The 26,122-nt window shown below is 38.7% G+C and overlaps 1 protein-coding gene across 5 annotated transcripts in view; it reads left to right on the top strand.

Annotated features, from left to right (window-relative positions):
• Nucleotides 1-213: 213 nt before the first annotated feature.
• The window catches only part of SLC9B1 (solute carrier family 9 member B1), an 86,482-nt gene continuing 60,573 nt past the window's right edge, over nucleotides 214-26,122 (top strand). For 2 of the 5 annotated variants that reach the window (XM_058547591.1, XM_058547587.1), the window contains exons 1-4: nucleotides 7,936-8,275; nucleotides 22,381-22,470; nucleotides 23,080-23,149; nucleotides 24,840-24,978. In XM_058547591.1, coding sequence (XP_058403574.1) covers nucleotides 23,081-23,149; nucleotides 24,840-24,978 — 208 coding nt within the window. In that variant the 5' untranslated portion in view covers nucleotides 7,936-8,275; nucleotides 22,381-22,470; nucleotide 23,080. Of the gene's footprint in view, nucleotides 246-7,935; nucleotides 8,276-21,966; nucleotides 22,011-22,380; nucleotides 22,471-23,079; nucleotides 23,150-24,839; nucleotides 24,979-26,122 lie in introns of those variants that run through there. The other 3 variants (XM_058547588.1, XM_058547590.1, XM_058547592.1) reach the window with 3 other exon arrangements.

The raw sequence follows: 26,122 nt of genomic DNA, 5'->3' as shown, positions 1-26,122 counted from the left end.
CCAGACCCCCGCCCCGCTGCCGCCAGCCCCGCCCAGACCCCGCCGCAAGCCCCGCCCCGCCGCCGTCAGCCCCGCCCAGGCCCCGCCCCGCCGCCCCGGCCGAGCCCACCGCCTCTAGCCTGGCACCGCGGCCCGCGCGCAGGGCGGGTCCTGGCGGCTGCTCCCACAGCGGCGCGTGGTCTGCGCGGCGGTTGCTGGGCGCAAGGGCCGCTGCCGGGGCAGCGGGGATGCTAAAGGAATTGTACGTAGGGTCCATTTTTCTCGACTCTCCCTTTCCAGGCTGTTCCCTTCCGGCGGCCCCAGGACCGCCGCTCCCCCTCCGTTCGCGGGAGCGCACGTCCCTCCTCCGCCCGGCGCCGCGGGCGGCCGCGGACCACCGCCTCTCTCCCCGGCTCCTTCGCTCCCGCGTCTGCCTCGCGCCGCTCTCCCTTATTCCCTCCCTGCCTCCTCTTTCTTTCTCTCGTCTTACAGCTGCTCACAAGTCAGAAAGAAGAGGTCTGTCAGTCCGGACTGACCGCAAAATTAGTTTCATTAGGGGCAGCCTATTGTACTAATACTGAATATCTGTAAATGACCCTTCACATGCTCCTGTGATTGGAGACGTGTTCCAGGATTGGTTGCTGATCCTGGAAAGCTCTCCTCCCCCCACACCTCCACCCCCACACCCCTCACCCGCGCCCGTGTCTGTTGGCTTTATCACAGCGGACAGCACTTTAGGTCAATGCTTTTGAAGAGTTAGGCAGTTGTTGCACATGTACCGTGTGTCAGGCGCATCACTTAGGAGGCGTTTTAAGAGCTCTGCAGGCCCACACCAGGTCCCTGACGCCCCTCCATGTGTGTCCTACAGTCTATGAAAGATCAGATGGGGTGATGGAGAGGGGCGATTGTCCCGGGTGGCGCTGAGGGAGGCCACACCCTACTCCCTAATTTTCCATATGGGTAAATAGAATTATTTGTGCAACACAAGTGCGGAAAATTAACACACTACTATCACATCTAAAGAATTAATGCGTTAAACATCTTAGTCACTATGTACCTGTGAAAAGCTATTCATATTTATTACTTTCTATGAGTAGCAGAGTTTATACACCTGTTTTTGTCAGTTGATTCTCTCGTCATAAGCTCCTGTCCATTACCAGACAAAAAACGAAAGAGGCAGGTGCAGGGATAGTAATATGTAAGGTAACATTTTTATAGCACTTCTCTTTTTGTGCATAATTTTCATACTCATTGTGTTCATACACTCTGTGAGATCGAGTTGGTTAACAAAACTCCATTTTACTGAAGAGGGAACTAAAGTGAGATTGAACAGGACCTGGAACACAGTTAGTTCCAATATATGTTAGTAAATATTTGTTGAAGGGATAAATGGATGAGATTCTCAAGGAGCCTTGCCTTATTCGCCTTGTATTCCCTGGACCCAGAGCTGAGTCTGGCAATAGTAAGCCCACAAATGTGAGTTGGAGAAGTTGAGTGACTTGCTCAGGGACGGGCATACATCAAATATTTTTAAGGAATCTACTACTTTGCCAAGCATTGTGAATACAATGGTAAGGAAGACTGGTAAGATTCCTGTTTTCATGGAGCTTAAATTCTAGTGAACAAAGATAGAAAATAAACAGGGAAACAATATATGAACAAGAACATTTTGATAATGGTAAGTACAGTGAAGAAGTAAAACAGTGTGCAGTGAGAGAGACTGGGGGAGAGGTTACTCTAGATTAACTGGTTACAGAAGGCCTCTCTGAGGAGCTGACATTTGTGCTGGTCTCACTGATATAAAAAAGCCAGGCATGAAAATATTTGGGATCAGAGCATTGCAGGTAAAGAGAACTTCAATTGCAAAAGCCCAAAGGTAGGAAAGAGCTTGGCTCAAGGAACATTGTAAAGACTGCTGTAGCTAGAATGTGGAGAGAGTGGTACAGCGTAAGTGTGGAGAAATAGGGAGGGGTCAAGTCATGTGGGGCTTTGAATCAGCCATGGGGATCTACCCATGGTATACATTTGGAATTTATGTAAAGTGTGATGAGAAACCAGTAGGGAGTATTCTGGAAGGGAGTCATATAATCTGATTACATTGTAAAAAGGTTTGTTCCACCTGTCATGTGGTGAGTGGGTCACAGGGGAAGGGGAGAAAGATTGATAGCAGATGACACTTGTGGTAATCCAGGAAGGAATGACAGTAGTTTGGGCTAAAGTGGTATAGAAATGGATGGATGTGAGATATATTTGGAGGCAGAGCCTACAGACTTGGTGATGTTTTAAATATAGAGGTGAGGAAAAAAGAGAAGCTCCTGGTTTTTGTCTTGAGCTTGAGTGGATGGTTGTACTCAAAACTGGAAAAGAGCAGGGAAGAAAAAGTATGGGAGGGTGGTATTCTTATTTTGCTCTACTTAAGTTTGACATGCTTATTAGAAATCTAAAGCAAGTTGTGAGTCTTGAGTTCTGTGTAAGGGACCAAAGATAAAAGTTGAGAGTCATCAGCATGTAGGAAAAACTACCTAGAGAATGTGTGTTCGTGGAGAGCATTCCAATGATCAGAGGTAAAGCAGAGGAAAAGAAGCAGGCAAAGGAGATGGAGAAGCAGTAGCCCATGAAGTAGGAAGAAAACCTGAAGAGTGTGGTGACTTAAAAGCCAAGACAACAAAGCATGGCCAATGGTGTTGAAACATGCTGAAGAGTCAAGTAAAATAAAGAGATCTGACCATTGGATTTTGGCAACATGTAGTAATGTGCTTTGACAAGCACAAGGAAGAGAAAACATGATGTGAAGAAATGGATATAGCGCTATAGAAATCTCAAGATATTTTACTACGAAGAGCTGAGAAATGGAGGTAATTGAGGAATATGTGAGGTCAAAGTAGGATTCTGAAAGATGGGGATACAAAGTCTGATGGGAATGATCGAGTAGAGAGGGAAAAACATTATAGTATAACAGAGAATGTGTGTATTACAGGACTAAAGTCTTTGAGAAAACAAGAGGGGATAGGATCCAGGGAATATGTAGAAGTGTTGGCTTAGCAATATGAACATAAAATTTACAGTAATAGGAAGAAAGGTAGTGAGTGTAAGTAGAGATGCAGGTAGATGGGTAGATTCAGTGATTAGAAGGTGAGAGAGTTTCTGCCTAATATTGATTCTCTTTGTCTCAATGAAGTATAAGGTATGAGGCATGATCAGTAAGAGGAGAGGAGGAATGTTTGGGTAGGCAGTTTAAGGGGCAAAGAGAAGGTATAAAATAATCATTTGGGAGGACAGAAGGCAATCATACTTGTCTTAGTCTGTTTGGGATGCTATAACAAAAATACCATAGGCTTATAAACAACAGAAATTTATTTCTCACAGTTCTGGAGGCTGGGAAGTCCAAGATCAAGGTGCCAGTAGATTCAGTATCTGGTGAGGGCCCAATTCCTGGCCCATAGATGGCCAAAAGGGGCAAGGGAGCTCTCAAGGTCTCTTTTATAAGGGCACTAATCCCATTCATGAGGGCTCTGCCCTCATGCGCTAATCACCTCCCAAAGGCCCCACCTCCTAATACCATCACATTGGGGGTTAGGATTTCAACATAGGGATTTTGAGGAGACACAAACATTCAGTCTACAGCAATATTAGAGAAGCACAGTAGCATAGCTGGGCCGGATGGAGTGGCCATTTGACATTTGTGGTCTTGTGAGTGGGTGGCTGAGATAGGGTGGAAAAAAAGATGATAGGAGCCAAGGAGATCAAGGAACTGAAAGACCAGTGTGTTGGGTGGGTAGACTGCCTGGGTATTAGTGGTTAAGTTCGCAGCTAAACTGGTTCTTGAACCTGATATCCTGACTTTCCAGTTTGGTGGGTTACCATTTTACTGAGAAATGGTTCAGATCATTACTCTTTTCTGCCACCTACCCTTCTAGTTAATATAAAAAAAAAAGTAAGTGTGGCCTAATGTTTTTTGGACCATATATCCAAATTCTAGATTCTCATAGGCTGGTGATTCTGTCTCTCTTGTCCCTTTAATATGTACTTGTTAAATTTTTTGGCTTGTTTTTCCTTTTTTTTTTTTTACCCATTTCGATCAATATGTATTTATTTAAGTACAAAAGCCTACCTCTTAAACAGTAAAAGGAAAATGAAGGATGAGATTTGGAAATCCTGTTGCCTGTAGAGCTGGGATGACCTGTGACAGGGAGACCTGATCTGTACTCACTCTGATAACAATCATAATCATGGCATTTGGATAGCCCTTTACATTTTGTGCTCTGTTTTTATTTTCTCGTATCTCATTTGATTTTGTAACTACCTTTTTCGGATGAAGAAACTGAGGCTCAGAGAGTAAGGGTCTTGATCAAGTAAACATACCTAGTAAGTGGCAGAATTATTAACCACAGTGTTCTGACAATGAATCTCATATTTTTCACTGTAGAAGTTTGCCTCTTCCCTTTTTACACTCCATTATATCCAAAGTGAGATCAAAGATAAACTCTGCTAGGTAGAAAGGAATGGCTAGCTGGAGACCTCTTACAATGCAAAGACTTTTTGTATATGTTTAAAATCCAGCAGTTAATGGGATTAGATATTTACCTACCGTCCACTGTATTAGGTAATTCAAAGAACCCAGAAATGATTATGAAATCAGATTTAATCTAGTAGGGAAATACATGGAAATGCGAGTCACTAAGAGGCATTTCTTGGACCCTCTCCCACATACCATATGTGCTTCCACAATACCCTGTATCAACTAAATTCTGTCTGCAGAGGAGAATGCAGTACCAGTGACATGGTGGACTCTCAGTGAATATTCGTCAAACAAAAGACTGATAATAGTTAAACAAGCAATTACAGTAGTGAGGTGGGTGCTGTGATAAGGGGTAGATGCTATGATAAGAGTGCATATGAAGAGAGCGTCTGCAAGAGGGACTTCTTAAACTGCTGTAGAGTTTGCTAGGCAAAAAGCAGGGGTGTGGGGTTAGAAGGCAGCATACAGAATGTATAAGGTCTCAGAGGTGTGAGGCATGGCAACTTTGAAGAACTAAAATTTGGTATGGCTGAAGTTTAGAATGCCAAGAGAAGAATAAGGAGATAAATGGGAAAGTTACCCCTTACTACAGAGGGTTCTGTAAGCTGAGCTTAAGGAGTTTGGACTTCTATGGGAAGCCATTGACGAATATTAAGCGGGAAGTTGCCATAATCACTCTACATTTTAGAAGGTTACTCTGCATTGTGGAAATTACACGGGGGAGGACCAAGACTGGAGGCAATTCCATTGTTTAGGGGGAGAGGTGCTTATGGCCTGGACTGGAGTAGTGGCAATTTATGTGGAGAGAAGTAGATAAAATTTTTGAATATTTAGGAGCTTGTATTAACATGATTTAGTAACTCAGTGGATGTCAGCAGGGAGGAGCAGTGGGTAGAAGGGATGACTCCTCAGTTTCTAATTTGAGCAACTAGGTGGATGGTGGCTTCATTCTCTGAGATAGGACATGCTCTGAGGAAGGAATAGGTTTGGCGGGGAAAGGTCTTGAGTTCAGTTGTATGTATATTGAGCTTAAGATGCTGGTAAACATGATCAAGTAGAGATATCCAATGAATAAATATGCTAGTCAGAATCTCAAGAGGGCTTCTCTAGGCCAGGCTCATCAGCATATTGGTCATAACTGCAGCCACAGGAGTAAAATACGTTTCTTAAGAAATGTATATAGAGCAAGAAGAGAAGAGGGCATAGGGCAGAATCCTGAGGAACCCCAACCTTTCAGGAATGGATAGAGGAAAAGAAGCCTGTAAAGAAGCCCAAGAAAGGACAAGCAGAGAGGTAGAAGGCAGAGAGAGCAAGTGACCAAATGATGTGAGAATTCAAAAGGGGAAGACGACTTCCAGTTTTGCGGTGCCCCTGCAGGAAACTTTTTTTTGGAATGACCCTTGAGCAATAGATATCATTTACAAGAAGAGGTGCAGTGGAAAGGTATTCCAAGCAAATAAAAGGAAACAAACAATGCATGGGAGAACACTTCACAGTTGAATTTGACTGAAATGTAGGGTCAAGAGGACTAGAGAGAAAGCTGACAAGACAGGTGTGCCATGTTGTGGACAACCTTGGCTTCTGGGTGAGTTGTTGCTATCTATTCTATAGGTGAGGAAAACCACTGTGTTGGTGCTAAGGGAAAGACAGAATATAAAATATGCTCTGAACCCTGGAATACCTTACCACTTTATTGTGGAAACAAGATCTAGGCACCTGAAAAGAATAAAAATTCAAGATAATATCTGATTAATGAGAACAAACACTAAATTCTATAGGAATTTTAACAGTAACAAAGTCAGTTTTTGTTGGAATAGTAGTTTTGCCCAGATTTTTATTGTCCTGATTGAATAATAATTCCAGCTAGTCATTATCTTAAAAAAAGAAAAAAACTGGGGCCGGCCCGGTGGCGTAGCGGTTAAGTCCGCGCACTCCGCTGCTGGCAGCCAGGGTTCGGATCCCAGGTGTGCACGGACGCACCACTTGTCAGGCCATGCTGTGGCGGCGTCCCATATAAAGTGGAGGAAGATGGGCACGGATATTAGCCCAGCGCCAATCTTCCTCAGCAAAAAAGAGGAGGATTGGCATGGATGTTAGCTCAGGGCTGATGTTCCGCACAAAAAAAGAAAAAATGGATCTAGGTGGAATGCTCTTTATAAAGAATATTCTCTTTGTGGATATAACTCTCAAATTCATTTGTTCAAAAAGACTTGCACTGTAGTTGTTTTTACTTGATGATCTTTGATGTAAACTCAGACTTCTTTGTCTGAAGGGCAGCAATAGTTCCAAAGATTCTAAAGGAATACCTACTGACAACCACAGATATTGATGCGTGTGCTCACCCAGCACTCATTTAATACATATGTGTTAAATGCTATTCTGTGTCAGTGACGTATAGTGGCTAAGGGCGTGGACTACATATTGTAACCCACCTGAATTGAAATCCCAGTTCTGCCACCCACTCTCAATGGAAGGAAGAAAGTTGCAGTCTCAGAATGGTTTATACTTAACGCTGTATGCATTATGATTTTTTGAAGGAAGTTTCAGTTATTATGTATTCAATTGATAATGCTACTGTCAAATTTAATTAGTATTTCTTAAGTCTATAGGGGAGAGATGAGGAATGATTTTAAAGCATTTAGGTAAGCCTCAAAGTGAATCATCCACTTTTAGAGGACTAAGAATTGGCCATCAATTTTTGCTGATAGTATGTGGCGTAGTCACTGGATGTCACTATTGCACAACATTGCTCCAAAAGGGTAAACCCAAAATGTAGTATTCAGTACAAGAACACACCAAGGAAAGAGAAGAAGTTGTTCTCTTAAGTGCTATGCATATATATATATACATGACGTTTATATGAGATGTGAAGTTCCCAAGCAGCATGTGCTGGAATGCTCTCTCCCGGTTTCTTTACAGTAGGGCCATGAGAGAGTAGAAGCGTAGACATAAAAGTGATAAAGCCTTAGACCATCTAACATCCTCCTTCCCTACCCCATTTTATAGGTTTGGAATTGAGGTACAGGGAGGTGTACTGACAAGAAATTTACTCATTACTATGTAGCAATTTATAAACAGCTTAATTGCCCAACTCTTTTTACAATACCACAGTGTCTATTATTAGTGTGTACAATCAAAGAGACATTCAATAAAAACAGGTGAAAACAGGACCTCTAAATCTTTCAAAAATTTCCACTACTTTAAAAGCAAAACTTAGCAATATGATAACAGTACATACTTCTAATAGAAATAATCACTTAAGTACCACAGCTTTTGCTATGGACTATACAGACTTCTCACTCCCCCCATAATAGCAGGGCATGTAGTATCTGTGTATTTATACTGTGCCTCATTCCAAAAAGGATTTGAAGAAGCTTATTGAAATAAATATAGCATAAAATTTTAAAAAAAAACTGAAGTGATCATAAATGTAAGATACTGGAATATAAATCACTATGAAGTGTTCTTTTTGTTAGTGTACCAATAGCCTGCCATGATGTCCAGTAAACTCACATTTGGCTGGCTGTTCTCAAATTTGATTCTGCTTTCTCTAGCTGTGGGCACAAAATAGGAAACGTAGGTAGTACTATGCCCACTAAAAGATTATGCGAGATGGTAAATTACCCAAGATCATATAACTAGTATATTTCTGATTTCAAAGCCCTCATTCTTTCCATTATGCCAGCTATCCAGACGTATAATGAGAGGACTCCTAACAGGATGCAGTCACTGGAACCCTTAGGTACCCAGATTACCAGTTACTTCTGAGTTGTACAGGTAGGCTTTTGCTTTTATCAAATTTATTTCAAATAATTGCATAAAGCTGTTGACAAGATGTCTTTCTATCAAAAATTGACTCCTAAAAAAAAACCATTCGCCTAGAGAAAGATAAAATTCATGAGTTTAATTTATATACATTTTAAATTACAAAATGTATATTAAATACGCATTTTAAAAATCAGTCAAATAAGAGAGAAAGAGGTGTCCGGGGAAGAGAGAAGTCCAAAGGAAAGTCAAGATGAGGAGATATCTAGGCCGAGAAGAAAGGGGACAGGCACAGTATTAAAAAGAGGGAAAGGGGCAATGCGGAGAGAGTTGAGGCCCACGTATCCTGTCCAACCTGCTTCTGACCCCACGTTATTCATGTCTAGTTGTTCCTCTTCAACTTCCTCCATTAAAGTTGTATGAAAATTCTACCCTAGCCGGGGTCCTAGTTCTTCAAAACTTCCACACTGTAAGTTTTCGTTCTAGAGGAACAGAACCTTTTTCTAAGTTGTCCAGTTGATTCTTTATCTGTCTTTGCAGCATAATCATTAAGGGTCTTATTCATTCTATAATTTGCTTCCTTTTTCTTAATGTATTTGAAAAACCTATTCTTGGCGTTAGAATCTCTTACTCTTCTACCAAATATGCCTTTCTTGTTAACCATGAAGAATGTTTTTATTTTTGTTGTCATTTTGAATGTCTGGCATTTTTTTATTCTCAGTTCACTCAGTGTCTATCCCACATATGTTTATTGAGTGCCTACCACAGGCTAGGTACTATGCAGATCAAGGGTAAAACCAGATATAGTCCCTCCTCTCATGGAGCACACAGGCGTCCAGTTCCATCCAAGATGGACTAGGCCACTACAACCTCTTTTCCACTGCTCACAACCAAAAACTATGGATAAAATGCAAAGAGCAACTACCTGAGGACTCTGAGAAGTAAGCAAAAGCAGGTGGGTTGTGAAGGAGAGTCAAACCTACAGGGGTGGATTTCTCTTGCTGTTGCATCTTTGACCTGAAGGCAGGCCCCAGTCATGCACCTGTGCAAGGACAGAAGAGGAGGCCAAACTATAATAGAAAACCTGTTTTTATGGCCTGCAGAGCTGGGAAAATAGACCCTATAGTCCAAAGAGAGTGTGAGGAATCCTTGTTTTTTTCCTCTAGCAGCTTTTCCCCAAGGGTAGGCCATATTTATGGCATTATGGGCAGCTAAAATGCAGAGAAAAACTCATTTTCTGACTAGAGAAACCAAGAAAAGAGACCTTGAGAAATACAGAGTGTGTTGGGGGTTGGGGGGCATGGATTCAAGAGATGAGAAAGCTGGGGAATGGAGTTCCTTAATTCTGTGTATGAACCCAACCAAGTGTCTTAGGTCTCCTCCAGCTGTGAATGCATGAGACAGGCCCAAAGCAGCATAGCAATGGCGTTAGGAACTGAAGTAAGGTTACAAAAACCCACTTCCCCAGTCACAGACTGACCCCTGAGTGGCTCATGCATGGGACAGACCAAAGGCCAGCATAGCAAAGGCTTTGGAAACAACTGAGGTTAGGACCAGTGCCCAGAGAAAATAAAGAGAGAATTTATGATCTGCAACTAAGCAAGTTGATTGCCTGCTAAAACAAACAAACAGAAAATTTTTAAATATTCCTCAGAGGATTTTAACAGGAGCCAGAGTCTACAGGACAAAATGTCCAAGATTATCTAGAAGTACTTGACATATAAAGAACTAGGAAATGATTGTCTTAAGGGAAAAGAAAATCAACAGATGCCAACCCAAGATGACACAGATGTTGGAATTATCAGACAAAGATGTTAAAGCAGCCATTATAACTACATTTCATGTGCTAAACGTAAGCATAGTTGTAATGAATGGGAAGATACTTGTTACAGTAGAAAAATAGAAACAGTAAAAAAGAAGCAAGTAAATTTTGAACTAAAAAATACAGTAAATAAAAAATTCGCTAGATAGACTCAGTAGCAGAATAGAAATGAATGAGGAAAGAATCCATGAACTTGATGATAGGTAAAGAGAAATTGTCCAATCTGAAGAACAGAGTCAAAAAAAGATTGAAAAATGAAATGAACAGTTCCTCAAGGGCATGCCGAACACTATTGTGGAGTCTACAGCCTAATGAGGCAAACACAGTAAACGATCACTCTGATGAATGCATAATTACAAACTGAGGTCAACGTTCTGAACAAAATGATCAAGGTACCATAAGAGCGTATAAAAACTGGACCTGACTTCACCTAGGGGCAGATGGTGTCATAAGTGTTTCTCTGAGGACGTATGGTCCTTGAGCTGAGAGATAGGAAAGGGTTAAGCAAATAAAGGGGAGATTGGTGGTGGAGCGAGTTTCAATTAGAGGGAAAAGGAAGTGTTAACCAGCAACGAACTGAAAGAAAGAAAGGCTAGGTTTAAAAAAAAAATGGATGAGGACTGATATAAAATTAGGCTAGAGAGGGAGCCAGGGACCACACTGTGCAGAATTCTGTAGGTCATTGCAATGGACTGAATATCTGTGTCCCCCTCAAAGTCATATGTTGAAATCTTAACTCCCAATTTGATGGTATTAGGAGATGAGGCCTTTGGGAGGTAATTAGGTCATAAGGGTAGAATCTTTGTGAAGGGTTAGTGCCCTTATAAAAGGGACCCCAGAGAGCTCTCTCGCTCTCTCTTTGCCACGTGAGGACACAAGAAGTCAGCAGTCCGCAACCTGGAAGAGGGCTTTCACCAGAGCCCAACCATACTAGGACCCTGACCTCAGATGTCCAGCCTCCAGAACTGTGAGGAATAAATTTCTGTTGTTTATAAGCCACCCAGTCTATGGTACTTTGTTAGAGTAGTCAAATTAAGACAGTCATGTTAAACATTTTTATCTTTATCTTAAAGCCCATGGGGACTATTGGGACACTCAACTAGTGAACTGCTAGAGGTTTGAAGGACAGAATCTTCAGGACCCCCAACTTTTAGCAGTTGAGTAGAGAAGGATGATCCTAGAAAGGAGACAGGGAAGGAATAAGAAAAAAGAGGGGAAATGAGAGAGTGGTTTAACAAGAGCCAAAATTAGAATGTTTCATCACGTCATGTGGTCACTTGTAGATTATTTATGACCTTAGCTAGATTTATTTTGTGGAGTGAAAGGAGTAGAACCTCAACTGGAGAACATTGGGAATGAGTGATTCATGGGTAAAAGGAGACTGGTGAGAATCAGCACCTCTCCAAAAAGTTTATTGGTAAAGGGAAGAGGACAGATGGGGCAGTAACTGAATGGGGTTGTGGGTTTCTGGGAAACCTTTATTAAGATGAACTCATTTAAAAGTCTTTGGGAAGGATCTAGTTGAAAGAAAGTGGGAGAGGAGGGATGGTTGATACAAGCAGAGGAGGATCATTGATAGTATGAAATTCTTGAGAATACAGGAAGTAATATAATCTGAAATACAAGTGGTCTGATTGCCTTAGATAGGAGGAAGGATACTGCCTTTAATATAAGAAGAGAAAAGAAAGAGAGGAAGAGAGGTTTGTAGATGGAAATTGGAGGTAAGGTTATCTACTGAGAATGAAGGGGAATATGTGGAAGATCTTTGAGAAAAGTGGAAAAGGTTTGGAATAGTCATGAGGGAAAGTGAGTTGACAGAAAATGTGTATGTTAGGATTGGTACATTTTAAAAGCCCACTCAAGGCTGTTAGTTACGAATTTATAGTGATGCCAGTTTACTCTAATATACAGTTGGTGCAGAGTTGAGGTTTTTCTAGAAAGGTGCAACAACAAAACAACAATAAACATATTTCAAGTGAGTTTAGGATACTGGTGATGTTTGGGGATGATGGATCACAGATATTGAATACAAAAGGAAGTGATGATGGGAAAGGGCTAAAGGTCTCATTGCACTGCACATCCTGACAAGGTTGAAGAATAATTGGAGGAGGTGAAGTGAATGTAATTGAACAAGCAAACTGAAATAAGATGACGTAATATTCAGAGAGGTGGATGCTTCAATTCATGATTATTGATAATAAAACATGTCAGGTGATGGAAAGATCCAGCATGGCCTTTCCTTTATGGAAGGGAAGTAAAGAATTGACAAACCAAGGTAGTAGATGAATTATCCACATGTATAGTTAAGACTCACAAGGATTACAAATTTTGGGGTCAGGCCTCGTGTCTTAGGTGGACAGGGACCAAGATGAGGTCAGTAAATAACAATGACTAGAAGAGGGAGAAGATGATGTTGTCAAATTATACAAACTTCAAAGAAGCAAATTTTTTTGTGTGTGTGAGAGGAGGATCAGCCCTGAGCTAATGTCTGATGCCAATCCTCCTCTTTTTGCTGAAGAAGATTGGCCCTGGGCTAACATCCGTGCCCATCTTCCTCCACTTTATATGGGACACTGCCGCAGCATGGCTTGACAAGCGGTGCGTCAGTTCGTGCCCGGAATCCGAACCTGTGAACCCCGGGCCGCCAAAGCGGAGCGTGCACACTTAACCACTATGCCACCAGGCCGGCCCCCAAAGAAGCAAAATTTTAAAAACTAATGTTTAGAAACAGCAGTGGGATGTCAGAAGGAATGTAAGCGAATCAACAGCTATTATGTAAGAGGACTATCGGGGAAAAAGTGGTATCAAATAGGAAGCAGAATTTAGAAAATGCTCTGAGAAGAGGTTGAGAGTTTGTAATTGTTGAGCAGAAGTTCCAGAGTGCTCAGTGAAAGGGGTTGGATTGGAGGCTCTGAAATGATGGCCAGAATTCTTAACACCTTTATAATTGATTTCCAATGAGCTATTTCTAAATAATTTTAGGCTTCTATGACTTATTCATTATTTATACTCTATTTTCAAGTTTTTCCTAAGGCCCTTATTCTTTTTAATATTTTATTGCAGTCATAATAGTTTATAACGTGAAATTTCAGTTGTACATTATTATTTGTTAGTCAGCATATATATGTGCTGCTTTACCCTTTATGCCCCCTTCCCCTCTGGTAACCACTAATCTGTTCTCTTTGTCCATGTGTTTGTGTATCTTCCACATATGAGTGAAATCATGCGGTGTTTGTCTTTCTCTGTCTGGCTTATTTCACTTAACATAATACCCTCAAAGTCCATCCATGTTGTTGCAAAGGGGACAATTTTTTTTAAGGCTGAGTAGTATTCTCTTATATATATGTATATACATGTATATATATACCACATCTTCTTTATCCATTCATCAGGTAATGGACACTTGGGTTGCTTCCACATCTTGACTATTGTGAATATTGCTGCAATGAACATAGGGGTGCGTAAGTCTCTTTGAATTGTTGATTTCAAGTTCTTTGGATAAATAGCCAGTAGTGGGATAGCTGGGTCATGTGGTATTTCTATTTTTAATTTTTTGAGAAACTTGCATACTGTTTTCTATAGTGGCTGCACTAGTTTGCATTCCCACCAGCAGTGTATGAGAGTTCCCTTTTCTCCACATCCTCTCCAACATTTGTTATTTTTTGTGCTGGTGATTATTGCCATGCTAACAGGTGTAAGGTGATATCTTGTTGTAGTTTTGATTTGCATTTCCCTAATGATTAGTGATGTTGAACATCTTTTCAAGTACCTATTGGCCATCTGTATATCTTCTTTGGAAAAATGTCCGTTCGTATCCTCTGCCCATTTTTTGATTGGGTTATTTTGTTGTTGAGCTGTATGAATTCTTTATATATTTTGGAGATTAATCCCTTGTCAGATATATGATTTGGAATTATTTTCTCCCAGTTGGTGGATTCTCTTTTCATTTTATTCCTGGTTTCCTTTGCCTTGCAGAAACTCTTCAGTCTGATGTAGTCGCATTTGTTTATTTTTTCTTTTCTTTCCCTCAGGCCCTTGCCTGAGTAGACATGGTGTTCAAAAAGATCCTTCTAAGACCGATGTCAAAGAGTGTACTGCCAATTCTGTTCCATTCTAATTGGAATTGCATTGAATCTGTAGATTGCTTTAGGTTAATATGGACATTTTAACTATGTTGATTCTTCCTGCGTGTGCATCAGATATCTTTCCATTTCTTTAGGTCATCATCAATTTCTTTCAATAATGTCTTATACTTTTCATTGAATAGGTCTTTCACCTCCTTAGTTAAATTAATTCCTAGATACTTTATTCTTTTTGTTGAAGAATACAAATGGGATTGTATTCTTCAATTTTCTTTTTGTTAGTTTGTTATTAGTGTATAGAAATAGAACTGATTTTTGTAAGTTGATTTTGTACCCTGCAACTTTGATGTAGTTGTTGATTGTTTCTAATAGTTTTCCAATGGGTTCTTTAGGGTTTTCTATATATAGAATCATGTCATCTGCAAACAGTGACAGTTTCACTTCTTCATTGCCTATTTGGATTCCTTTTATTCCTTTTTCTTGCCTAATTGCTATGGCCAAGACCTCCAGTACTATGTTGAGTGAGAGTGGTGAGAGTGGGCACCCTTGTCTTGTTCCTGTTCTCAGAGGGATGGCTTTCAGTTTTTCCCCTTTGAGTACGATGTTGGCTCTGGGTTTGTCATATATGGCCTTTATTATGTTGAAGTACTTTCCTTCTTTACCCATTTTGTTGAGAGTTTTTATCATAAATGGATGTTGGATCTTGTCAAATGCTTTCTCTGTGTCTATTGAGATGATCATGTGATTTTTATTCCTCATTTTGTTAATGTGGTGTATCACATTGATTGATTTGTGGATATTGAACCATCCCTGTGTCCCTTGTATAAATCCCACTTGATTATGGTGTATGATCCTTTTAATGTATTGCTGTATTCAGCTTGCCAATATTTTTTGAGGATTTTTGCGTCTATGTTCATCAGGGATATTGGTCTGTAATTTTCCTTCTTTGTGTTGTCCTTGTCTGTCTTTGGGATCAGGGTGATGTTGGCCTCATAAAATGTGTCAGGAAGTATTCTGTCTTCTTCAATTTTTTGGAATAGTTTGAGAAGGATAGATATTAAATCTTCTTTGTATGTTTAGTAGAATTCTCCAGAGAAGCCATCTGGTCCTGGACTTTTATTTTTTGGGAGGTTTTTGATTACTGTTTCAATCTCTTTACTTGTGATTGGTCTATTCAGATTCTCTATTTCTTCTTGATCTAGTTTTGGGAGGTTGTATCACTCTAAGAATTTATATATTTCTTCTAGATTGTCCAATTTGTTGGCATATAGTTTTTCCTAGTATTCTCTATGATCCTTTGTATTTCTGTGGTACCCATTGTAATTTCTCCTCTTTCACTTCAAATGTTATTTATTTGAGCCTTCTCTCTTTTTTCTTAGTGAGTCTGGCCAAGGTTGTGTCAATTTTGTTTCTCTTCTCAAAGAACCAGCTCTTAGTTTCATTGATCCTTTCTACTGGTTTTTTTTTTTTTCATTTCTATTTTATTTATTTCAGCTCTAATTTTTATTATTTCCCTCCTTCTGCTGACTTTGGGCTTTGTTTGTTCTTCTTTTTCTAATTCTCTTAGGTATAGCTTAAGGTTGCTTATTTGGGATTTTTCTTGTTTGTTGATGTGGGCCTGTATTGCTATGAGTTCCCTTCTCAGGACTGCTTTTGCTGCATCCCATATGAGTTGGTGTGGTGTGTTTTCATTTTCATTTGTCTCCAGATATTTTTTGATTTCTCCTTTAATTTCTTCAATGATCCATTGGTTGTTCAGTAGCATGTTGTTTAGTCTCCAGATCTTTGTCACTTTCCCAGTTATTTCTTGTAGTTGATTTCTAGTTTCATAGCATTGTGGTCAGAAAAGATGCTTGATATTATTTCAGTCCTCTTAAATTTACAGAGGCTTGCCTTGTTTCCCAACATATGATCTGTCCTTGAGAATGTTCCATGTGCGCTTGAGAAGAATGTGTAATCTGCTGTGTTTCACTGGAGTGCTCTCTATGTATCTATTAAGTCCATCTCGTTTAGTTTTTCATTTAAGTCCACTATTTCCTTATTGACTTTCTGTCTAGATGATCTATCCATTGATGTAAGTGGGGTGTTAAGATCCCCTACTGTTATTGTGTTGTTGTTAATATCTCCTTTTAGATTTGTTAATAGTTGCTTTATGTACTTTGGTGCTCCTGTGTTGGGTACATATATATTTATAAGTGATATGTCTTCTTGGTGGAGTGTCCCTTTTATCACTATATATTGCCCCCTTTGTCTCTCATTACTTGTTTTATCTTGAAGTCTGCTTTGTCTGATATAAGTATGGCAACACCTGCTTTCTTTTGTTTGCCATTAGCTTGGAGTATTGTCTTCCATCCTTTCACTCTGAGCCTGTGTTTGTCTTTAGAGCTGAGATGTGTTTCCTGGAGGCAGCATATTATTGGATCTTGTTTTTTAATCCATCCCACCACTCTGTGTCTTTTGATTGTAGAATTCAATCCATTTACATTTAGAGTTATTATTGATATATGAGGGCTTAATGTTGCTATTTTTTCACTCATTTTCTGGTTCTTTTGCATTTCTTTTGTTTCTTGTCCCATGTGTTTCAGACTACCAATTCAGTTTGGTAGTCTTCTATGATAGTTTTCTTCGTTTTCTCTTTTTTTATTGTATGTGTCTCTATTCTGATTATTTGTTTAGTGGTTACCGTGAGGTTTGTATAAAAAATCTCATAGATGAGATAATCCTTTTTTTTTTTTTTTGAGGAAGATCAGCCCTGAGCTAACATCCATGCCAATCCTCCTCTTTTTGCTGAGGAAGACTGGCCCTGGGCTAACATCTGTGCCCATCTTCCTCTACTTTATATGGGATGCTGCCACAGCATGGCCTGATAAGCGGTGCATTGGTGCACGCCCAGGATCCAAACCCAGGCCGCCAGCAGCGGAGTGTGCGCACTTAACCACTACACCACAGGGCCCACCCCGAGATAGTCCATTTTCTGATGGCCTCTTATTTCCTTAGACTAAGTTGATTCCATCCCCTTCCTCTTCCCCTTCTAAGTTATTATTGTTACAACTTATTCCATCTTGTGTTGTGAGTTTGTGGTTAAAGTGATGAGGTTATATTTATTTTTGGTGTTTTCTTTCCCTTAATCTTTGATGTTATAATTGTTTGCTAACCTATTCTGATAAGGAGCTGCAATTTTTCTGATTTTGTTTACTTATTCTTCTTCTTGCTCAAAGCTTTGTATCCCCTTTGTCTTTTTTTTTTTTTTTAGGCACGAGGGTCTTCTTGAGCATTTCTTGTAGTGGGGGTCTTGTGGCAATGAACTCCCTTAGCTTTTGTTTATCTGGGATAGTTATTGTTTTTCCATCATATCTGAAGGACATTTTCACTGGATAGAGTATTCTTGGCTGAAATTTTTTGTCTTTCAGAATTTTGACTATATCATTCTACTCTCTCCTGGCCTGTGAAGTTTCTGCCAAGAAATTGGCTGAGAGCCTGATAGGAATTCCTTTGTACGTTATATATATATATATATTTTTTTTTTTTGTCTTGCTGCCCTTAATAGTTTTTCTTTACCATTGACTTTTGCCATCTTTATTTCTATATGCCTTGGAGAGAGTCTTTTCATGTTGATATATTTAGGAGATCTATTTATTTCATTCACTTGTATTTCCAGCTCCTTCCTCAGATTTGGGCAGTTCTCAGCTATTATTTCTTTGAACAAGCTCGCTGCTCCTTTTTCCCTCTCTTCTCCCTCTGTAATACCTATAATCCTTATGTTACATTTCCTAATTGAGTCAGATATTTCTTGGAGAATTTCTTCATTTCTCTTTAGTGTTAGTTCTCCATCCTCCTCCAGCTGGAGCATTTCTGCATTCCTATCCTCAATATTGCTAATTCTTTCCTCCACATTGTCAGCTCTGTTCTTTAAAGATTCCAGATTTTTCTTTATCTCCTCCATTGTGTTTTTCATCTCCAACATTTCTGATTGGTTTTTCTTTATAGTTTCAATCTCTTGAGTGAAGAAGTTCCTGATTTCGTTGAACTGTCTATCTGTATGTTCTTGTAATTCGTTAAGCTTTTTTATGATAGCTATTTTGAATTCTCTGTCATTTAGGTTATAAATTTCTGTGCCTTCAGGATTGATTTCTGAGTGCTTGTCATTTTCCTTCTGGTCTGGAGATTTAATATATTTTTGCATACTGCTTGAGGGTATAGGCTTATTTTTCCTCATCCTGAAAATATGTGGTTGCTGCTTCCACCTGCCTCCACTGGGTGGAGGTCAAGGGCTGTGTATTCTGAGCCCTCCCTGATCCACGGATGCTTTTCCCTTGGAGGGCTGCCCCCCCCCCCCCGAGAGCCATGCAGACCCGGTACCAGGGTCGCTGTCGTTGGGGAAGGAGAGAGGTTCTCCTTACCTCCTTCCACTTCCTCCAGGGGTTCCAATGCCTCCACCTTCAGACGTGTGGCTCTATAGGTCTCTCAGACGTCTTTTGTGTTGTGTGAATGTCATCTGTTGGTATATGAATGTTCTTTTTGTTGTATCTTAGGAGGGGAGAGTCTAAGGGGGAAAGCTCACTCCACCATGATGCTGACATCACTCCCTAAGGCCTTTATTTTTAGTAGTTCCTTTTCTGAAATAGAGGAGCCAAAAAGTGAGATAGATGTTTGATGGATTTTCTTCTCTCTTTTTTTAAAAATAGATTTAAGTTATTGTAGCTGTTTTCTAAATGTGAGCATCTAAACCCTGTGAGAGCTTTGGTCTGAGTCTGGCACTGTCTCTGACGTATTATAGGCACTGCAGTTTTAAGAGTGTGGGCTCTGGAGCCACCCTGCCTGATTTTGGCCCCCACTCCTTTTTTATAGCTATGTGACCTTGGAAACATTAATTCAGTTATTCCACGACAGGAAAGCACGGACAATAGGAGTGAGCCAAGGGGAAATGCTGAGGTATCCCTGATCTGGAAAAATGAGTGAAGCTACCATAATTTATTGGGGACATCATCTAAGGCAAAATCCCTGGAGAACTATTCCCTAGGAACCAGGACAAATTGAGGTAAAACTGGGTGTTACAAAGCTGTCCCAGTTGAGCTCAGTCTCTGATTCACCTAAAGTAATTAGCACTCTCCCTACTCCACATAGTTCTCTCTGGATGAAGCTATCATCTGGAGACTGTATAATTGTTTATACACAATGTCAAATTTTGTGTTAATTAATTAATAAAATAATTAATAAAAATTAATGTCCATGCTAGTTAATAGAGAATACTGTGTGACCACAAGCCAAGATAGAAAATTGAAAATAGAAACAGACTCTTCAAATAAAGTGAATTTATCAAGGCCTGAGTACAAAGAAAATAAACAAAAATTACTTGTATTTATGTATACCAGCAAAAAACAAATAATGAATTTTTTCAGTGATACTATTTTGGTAACATCTACAAAAACATCAGTACCTAGAATAAGCCTACCTAGAAATGAGCCTAACAGAAAGATGTGCAAGACCTCTGCACTGAAAACTACAAAACATTATTAAAATAAAGAAAATCTGAATAAATGGAGAGATAGACAATGTTTCAGGATTGGAAGACTCAATACTGTTAAGACAGTTAAGTCAGTTCTCCCCAAATTTATGTGTAGATTCAGTGCAATTTCAGTCAAAATTCCAGCAGGGATGTGTGTGTGTGTGTGTGTGTGTGTGTGTGTGTGTGTGTGTGTGTGAGAATTGACAGCTTGATTCTAAAATTTATGTGGAAAATACAAAGAGCCAAAGAGTCAATCCAACTCTGAATAAGAACAAAACTGGAGAATTTACAACACCAGATCTTAATACCTATTACAGAAACACAAGTGTAGTGTTGGTGTAAGGACAGAAAAATAGTTCAGTTGTGCAGAGTAGAATCAAAAAATAAATTCACATAAATGTGCTCACCTGATTTACAACAAACGTGACACTGCAGTGCAATGGGTAAAGAATGATCTTTTTGGTGAATGGTGCTGAGTCAATTAGATATCAAAGTGGGAAAAAGTGAATTTTTATCTCTTCCTCACACTGTGCATAAAAATCAATTCCAAATGGATCAGAGGCCTAAGTGTGAAAGGTGAAACACTAATGCTTCTAAAAGAATATATAGGAGAATATCTTTATGATCTCAGGGTTAGCAAATTTTTCTAAAACAATAAAAGCTCTAACCATAAAGGAAGGAAAGGATACATTTGACTACATTAAAATAAAAACTTCTGTTCATTCAAAGACATCATCAGAGTGAAAAGACAAGCCACAGAGTGGAAGACTATATTGGCTATTTATTTATCCAATGAAGGATTCATTTCTTGAATACATAAAGAACACCAGCAAATCAATAAGAAAAAGACAGCCAGTACATTTTAAAAAATGGGCAAGAGGGCTGGCCCTGTGGCTTAGCGGTTGGGTGTGTGCGTTCCGCTGCTGGCGGCCCGGGTTCAGATCCCGGGCGCGCACTGAAGCACTGCTTCTTCGGCCATGCTGAGGCTGTGTCCCACATACAGCAACTAGAAGGATGTGCAACTATGACATACAACTATCTACTGGGGCTTTGGGGGGAAAATAAATAAATAAATAAAATCTTTAAAAAAAAAATGGGCAAGAGATTTGAACAGACACTTTATTGAAGAAGGTATTCAAGTGGCCAATAAATATATGAAAATATATTAGTCATCAGAAATATGCAACTTAAATCCTCAATGCAGTATCATCAGAATAACTAAAAGGATAAACGCCAACAATACCAAGGTTAACAAGGATTTGAATAACGTTAAAGAGTACTTGGTTCACATTCCAGCAATGCCACTTGCTAGCTGTGTGTCTTTGGGAAAATTACTTAACCTTCATGGGTTTCCATTTCAACATCTCTAAAATAAGGATAATAATAGTAAATAACTCAGAGTTATTATGAGAATCAAATGAGATGATTCATGTTAAGTGCTTAATGTAGTCCATCTTGAGTCAGCTGTTATTATATCATTTAACCCTCACAATAACCAATAAAGTAAGTAATATTATATCATTATTTTACAGATAAGGAGATTGAAGCCCAGGGCGATAACTTTCCACAGTTATTACAAGATAAAAGGGAGAGTTAAATTTCTATCTCATCTCCAAAGTCCTTGCTTTTAGTTACTGTGCATACCACCTACCAATTCCCCTCTTGGCAGATTTGTAAAGAGAGTTCTGAGTAATTGCCAGGCACAAATACTGCTTGACACAGTATCAAGCTTCCCTACAGCTGCTCACCTGTCCATTTATTATTCACACTCCTCATCTAGGTTTTGGAGCTCTGATGCGTGGTCTGCTTGCCTGGATTCCAAGTCCTCTAACTGTGACATCATTGCAGATCCTAAAATATGCTGCCTGGTGCACTGATGTCACTACTTTTATGATTCTTGGTGTCATGTCTGCCTGCTCCTGGTCCATCTGCCTAGTTATGACTCACAGTTTCTCCTCATTCAAATGTCACCTTGGTCATTGTAACATCATCCTGTTTATTTTCTTCAGTACTTAATCACAATCTGAAAATATGGGTTTTTGTCTTCCCCTTACCCCCAACAAGAATATAAACTCCGTGAGAGCAGAACCTCTACTTGTTTGGTTTTGTTTTGCTGCTTTATCTTCAGAACCCAGGAGAGTAGGCATTCAAAAAGTATTGAGTGGATGCACCTTGTGCCCTGACCTCATGACTCCTGTGCACTCCAGCTCACAGTTTGTAGTGGTGCTAACTTTCAGCCCGTCCCTTCAGAACTTGGCGCAGCTGAGGTGACACTGCCACCCTCATTGTTCATGGAGCTTAATGTCACTTCGCTTCTGTTCTAACAGCCAATGCCAGGTAGTCATTCTTACAACAAGGACATAATTTTGATACTCCCTTTAACTAAAATGGAATTTTACTTTAAAGGAACTTAGAGATCTAATTTTTTAATCAAATTTTTTAAATAAATGTTATTTTCTGTTTTAATGTCATAAATTCAGTTAGGATCCCTTATAGGATTTTACACACTAATATTTTACTTCATTAAAGTGAGACAATATATGTAGAGCACTTAGCATATGGTAAGTACTCCAATGTTAATGTTCCTTTTCATTATTAAAATTGCTTGCCTTTTTAAAAAAATATAGATACTTGAAACACTAGGAGGTTTGGTCTTGTCAAGTACCTAAAAATTAAAACTGGAAATCTTTAATTTTGTCCTCAACAGTAACTCAAGAATTGAAAGATATTTTTAAGGCAAAGATACTCTCCCAACACTCAAAGGCAACAAAGATCACAGATAAAGTAGAAACAACAGGTATTTTAAAATAAAAGTTTCCAGACCTAATTCTTCTCTCGATGTGTTTCTATAGTTCATTCTTTCTTTTTTCCAGTTCATTCTTATTAATAATAAAACCTATTTTATTTTGTTTAAATGTTGGACCTACAGACCTTTCAAATGGACCACGTATAAAGACAGCATGTATCAGTAACTTATAGATATAGGTATTAATGTGGTTGATTGTATTCCATTTTAAATTTTCTTGGAGTCTGTTATGCAGGAATGTGACTAAAGATAGAGCAAATCAATGATGGAAATTATCTCAAACATACTAGTTCAGTGCATGAAATAGAGAACTGAGTTTTCTGATATATGCTTTTAAGATATGGCCCAGCATTATGAATCATTGAGAAGTGTTAAATTTCTGTGTGATAATGGTTTTCAAAACTTAGGCACATCACTTTGGTTAATAACTTTAAAATGAATATTTGGGGCTGTTTTAAGTATAAAGATATCTGACTTGACTGTGATACAACTTTATGATAAAAAAAATCATTAAAAAATTAATCCCACTTAACCATGTTTGTTTTCAGATGGATTTATAGTTTTGTTTTTTCTTTCAAATTATTTTCTTTTAATTATTAGCATGTACACCACAGAGTCAAAAGATGAACATTTGGAGGATAAAAATGTCCAATCATCTACAACTCCTCAGGTAAAAACTTAAAACTATATTGTAATATATGACATAAAAATCAACCTTTCTTAAAATTTATTTATAAAGTTTACTTATTAGGTTTCTTTTATATGCCTGGTTAAAAAATGAGAAGTGATCATTTTAAAATAGGTAGTTTTAAAAAGGTCCTAAGAAATGAGCAAAAGGAGGGAAAAGATGGAACAGGGTGCCTACAAATTATTTTAGAGGTAAGAGGGCACATTTTCAGAATAATGGGAATATGGTTTATTATTTCTTGCCATGTCCAGGAAAAACTCAGTAATTTAGACTACAAGAGGTAAAGACAAATCTGAATTAATTAAAATGTTGTGCTGTATATTTGAAGAGACTCGAATTTTTATTTTTGCAAGTGTACAGAGTAAGTTAGACCTCTTGTTGGTCTAGTTTTACTAAATAATAATTGCTCATAATTAGAATTATAAATTGTTTATTTTTTAAAATAGAGGTTTCTACAGTTCATAAGGGCCCAAAAGTCCTTTTAAATATTTAAAATATTTACCATTGATTTTAATTACTTGATTACTCTGTAAAGACTTCATCCTAGTCTATGTCAATTTATTATAAATTCTGAAATAATAAAACCTAAAATAATATGGTTTTACTGTATCTGACCTTTCACCCATCCTAATCAAAATCTACCTTTGTGTCTTTACCTTGGCCCTTTTGTATGGTGACAGACTTTCAAAAAAAAGTCTCTACGCTAGAACTGCAACAGACATGATCAGGTTTAAAGAACTTTGATGTTAAAGAGCTACATAATGCTTACATCAGCTGCTGTGGTGCCTGCCTCCCTAGTCATTCAATGCTTCCTCTTCTCTTCCTTAATCTGTCCATGCTCTCTAGCCTTTGTCACCATGTCTGGTGACAATGTGACGTTCTCTCTCCACTGCACTCAAACTACTATCAATACACTCAAAGTGCTGTCCCGTGTGTGTGCCCACGCGCACACACACACACACACACACACACACACACACACCATGATGACAGTAAGGCAAATTTGAAGGTCTCATTTCCAGGGCTAACTCAACTCGGTTTTGTCTTTTACCTTGGAAGAAACCTCCCAATATTCTCACAAACTTAAGATGTCTTTTTTTCTGAATCAGCAGTCGCATAATTAGGCCACCCACCGTGAAAAGCCTGGAAGGCTGAAGCACCCCCCGTGAGCCACCTGCATCCGTCACCTACGATAGCAGTGGGAGCATGAGTCGTGAATTTCTGAGAGCTTGCTCTGCCTTTCTAATGTTTCAGCCACTTATATAATTTTTCAAATGAAATGAGTCCAAGTAAAATTATATTTTACCTCCTCTCCAGCTTAGTTGTATTTCATTCCACAAATGTTTTGTTGAATAATCTTTGGGAGTTAGGCTGAGAAGGCACACTTTAAATTATTCTCCCCGCTATAGGCTCACTGACTCAGTATGCATAAATCACAAATGAAAATGGCAGACACTCAAGTTATAAAAGGCTGAGTCAAGGTGCCCTGAAAAATGCACTGCTGTGACATCCCCAAATACCTACTGAGATAGAGCATGAATGTTCTTTTGTATGTGTAATTCTCCATGTTGACAGTAGTGATATGAATTTAATTATGAGATTTAGTGGTTTCATACATTCATAAAATTGCATGGAAAGCAGATTTTTTAAAAGATTTCCTTGTTTTCTTCAGATCCTCAAAGACAATAATATTAGGGAACATGAAGAAACTAAGCAAACTGTCTTGACAGAAACAGAGGAAACAAAACCAGAGATGGAAAAGAAGAGTTCTTGTCCTCCACAAGGAACTTTGAATAAATTTATTACAAATGGTATGTGAAATAAGAAATGTAAATGGAGAGAAAATGAGAAATATATTTGATAAATATTAAAACACAGGCCGACAAAGCCACTGCTTAATCTATATACTCCAGATCAGATGATCAACTCTAGTACAAGCAACATGTGGACAAAGAGGAAATATTTCTGTGAATCTGTTGAAATTAATACTGGTAATTGCTTAACAAACTTATATTGTAATGTTTTTCATGACTTATTATGTTAAATTTGGGGGATTAGAAACAGCATTAATTAAAGATTTCTATTTAAAACCTACTTTTGACATTTAGCTTTAAGTTAGCTAGAAGGAACATTATACTTCTGGCAATACTAAGGTTCTTATTAAAATTAGGCCCCAAATTTTAAAACAGCTGCTGTCCTGTAAAGACTTGTATAAAACCTGCTTTGTCACTACAGTTTGAAAGCATCTCATTGTCACCAAATATTTACTGAGATTTTCTTGATTTTTTTTCTAGATATTCTATATGATTAAACTTAAGAGAGGGAGAGAGCGATTTCAACCTCCAGAAGTATAGACCCTATAGAGAACAAAAATTAGATTAAAATATGATGAAATATCAAAACGTAACTTAAGTTTTAAAATTTTGTTTTCTTATTTGCTGCTTGCTAACTTTAAACTTTTGAAAGCAAATTTTATTAATCGATTTTTCGTTTAATAAAGGTGAATATAAACTAAACTTGAACATCTGCCAGTTTAAGTGATTGGACTCCTTTGAAATATAATTTCTGCCCAGAGGTCTTACATGGATGTTCTCGTGACCCTATTTATTGGGCAGTTTCTGTAGAGCAGTTGTGAGGAGCAGGGCCTGTGGAAGAGAGGAAAGCGTACTGATCAGCAAAGATTACCCGCTGAGGTTGAGGGCTGCAGTTTGCTCAGGCTCTAACTGAGGTGTTTATAACACTAGTATTGAAGCTACAGACTTACATACTTAGATCTATAACCCATTTCCCCCTTCGTTTTCTTTCGCTTTTGATTTTGCAATTTTATAGAAATTTATAGGAAAAGGAGCTTCCATGTTTCTCTCCTGGGGATGTATATTCTTATACTCTTTTTCCATCTCTCTGTCTCTCTCTCTTTCTTTCAAACTCACACCCTATGTTCACACTAAAGAAACC

This window comes from Diceros bicornis, chromosome 8 (genome assembly GCF_020826845.1).
Source record: "Diceros bicornis minor isolate mBicDic1 chromosome 8, mDicBic1.mat.cur, whole genome shotgun sequence".
Taxonomy (NCBI): Eukaryota; Metazoa; Chordata; class Mammalia; order Perissodactyla; family Rhinocerotidae; genus Diceros; species Diceros bicornis.
The sequence above is the reverse complement of the archived record's forward strand: the minus strand, read 5'-3'. Positions and strand labels throughout refer to the sequence as shown.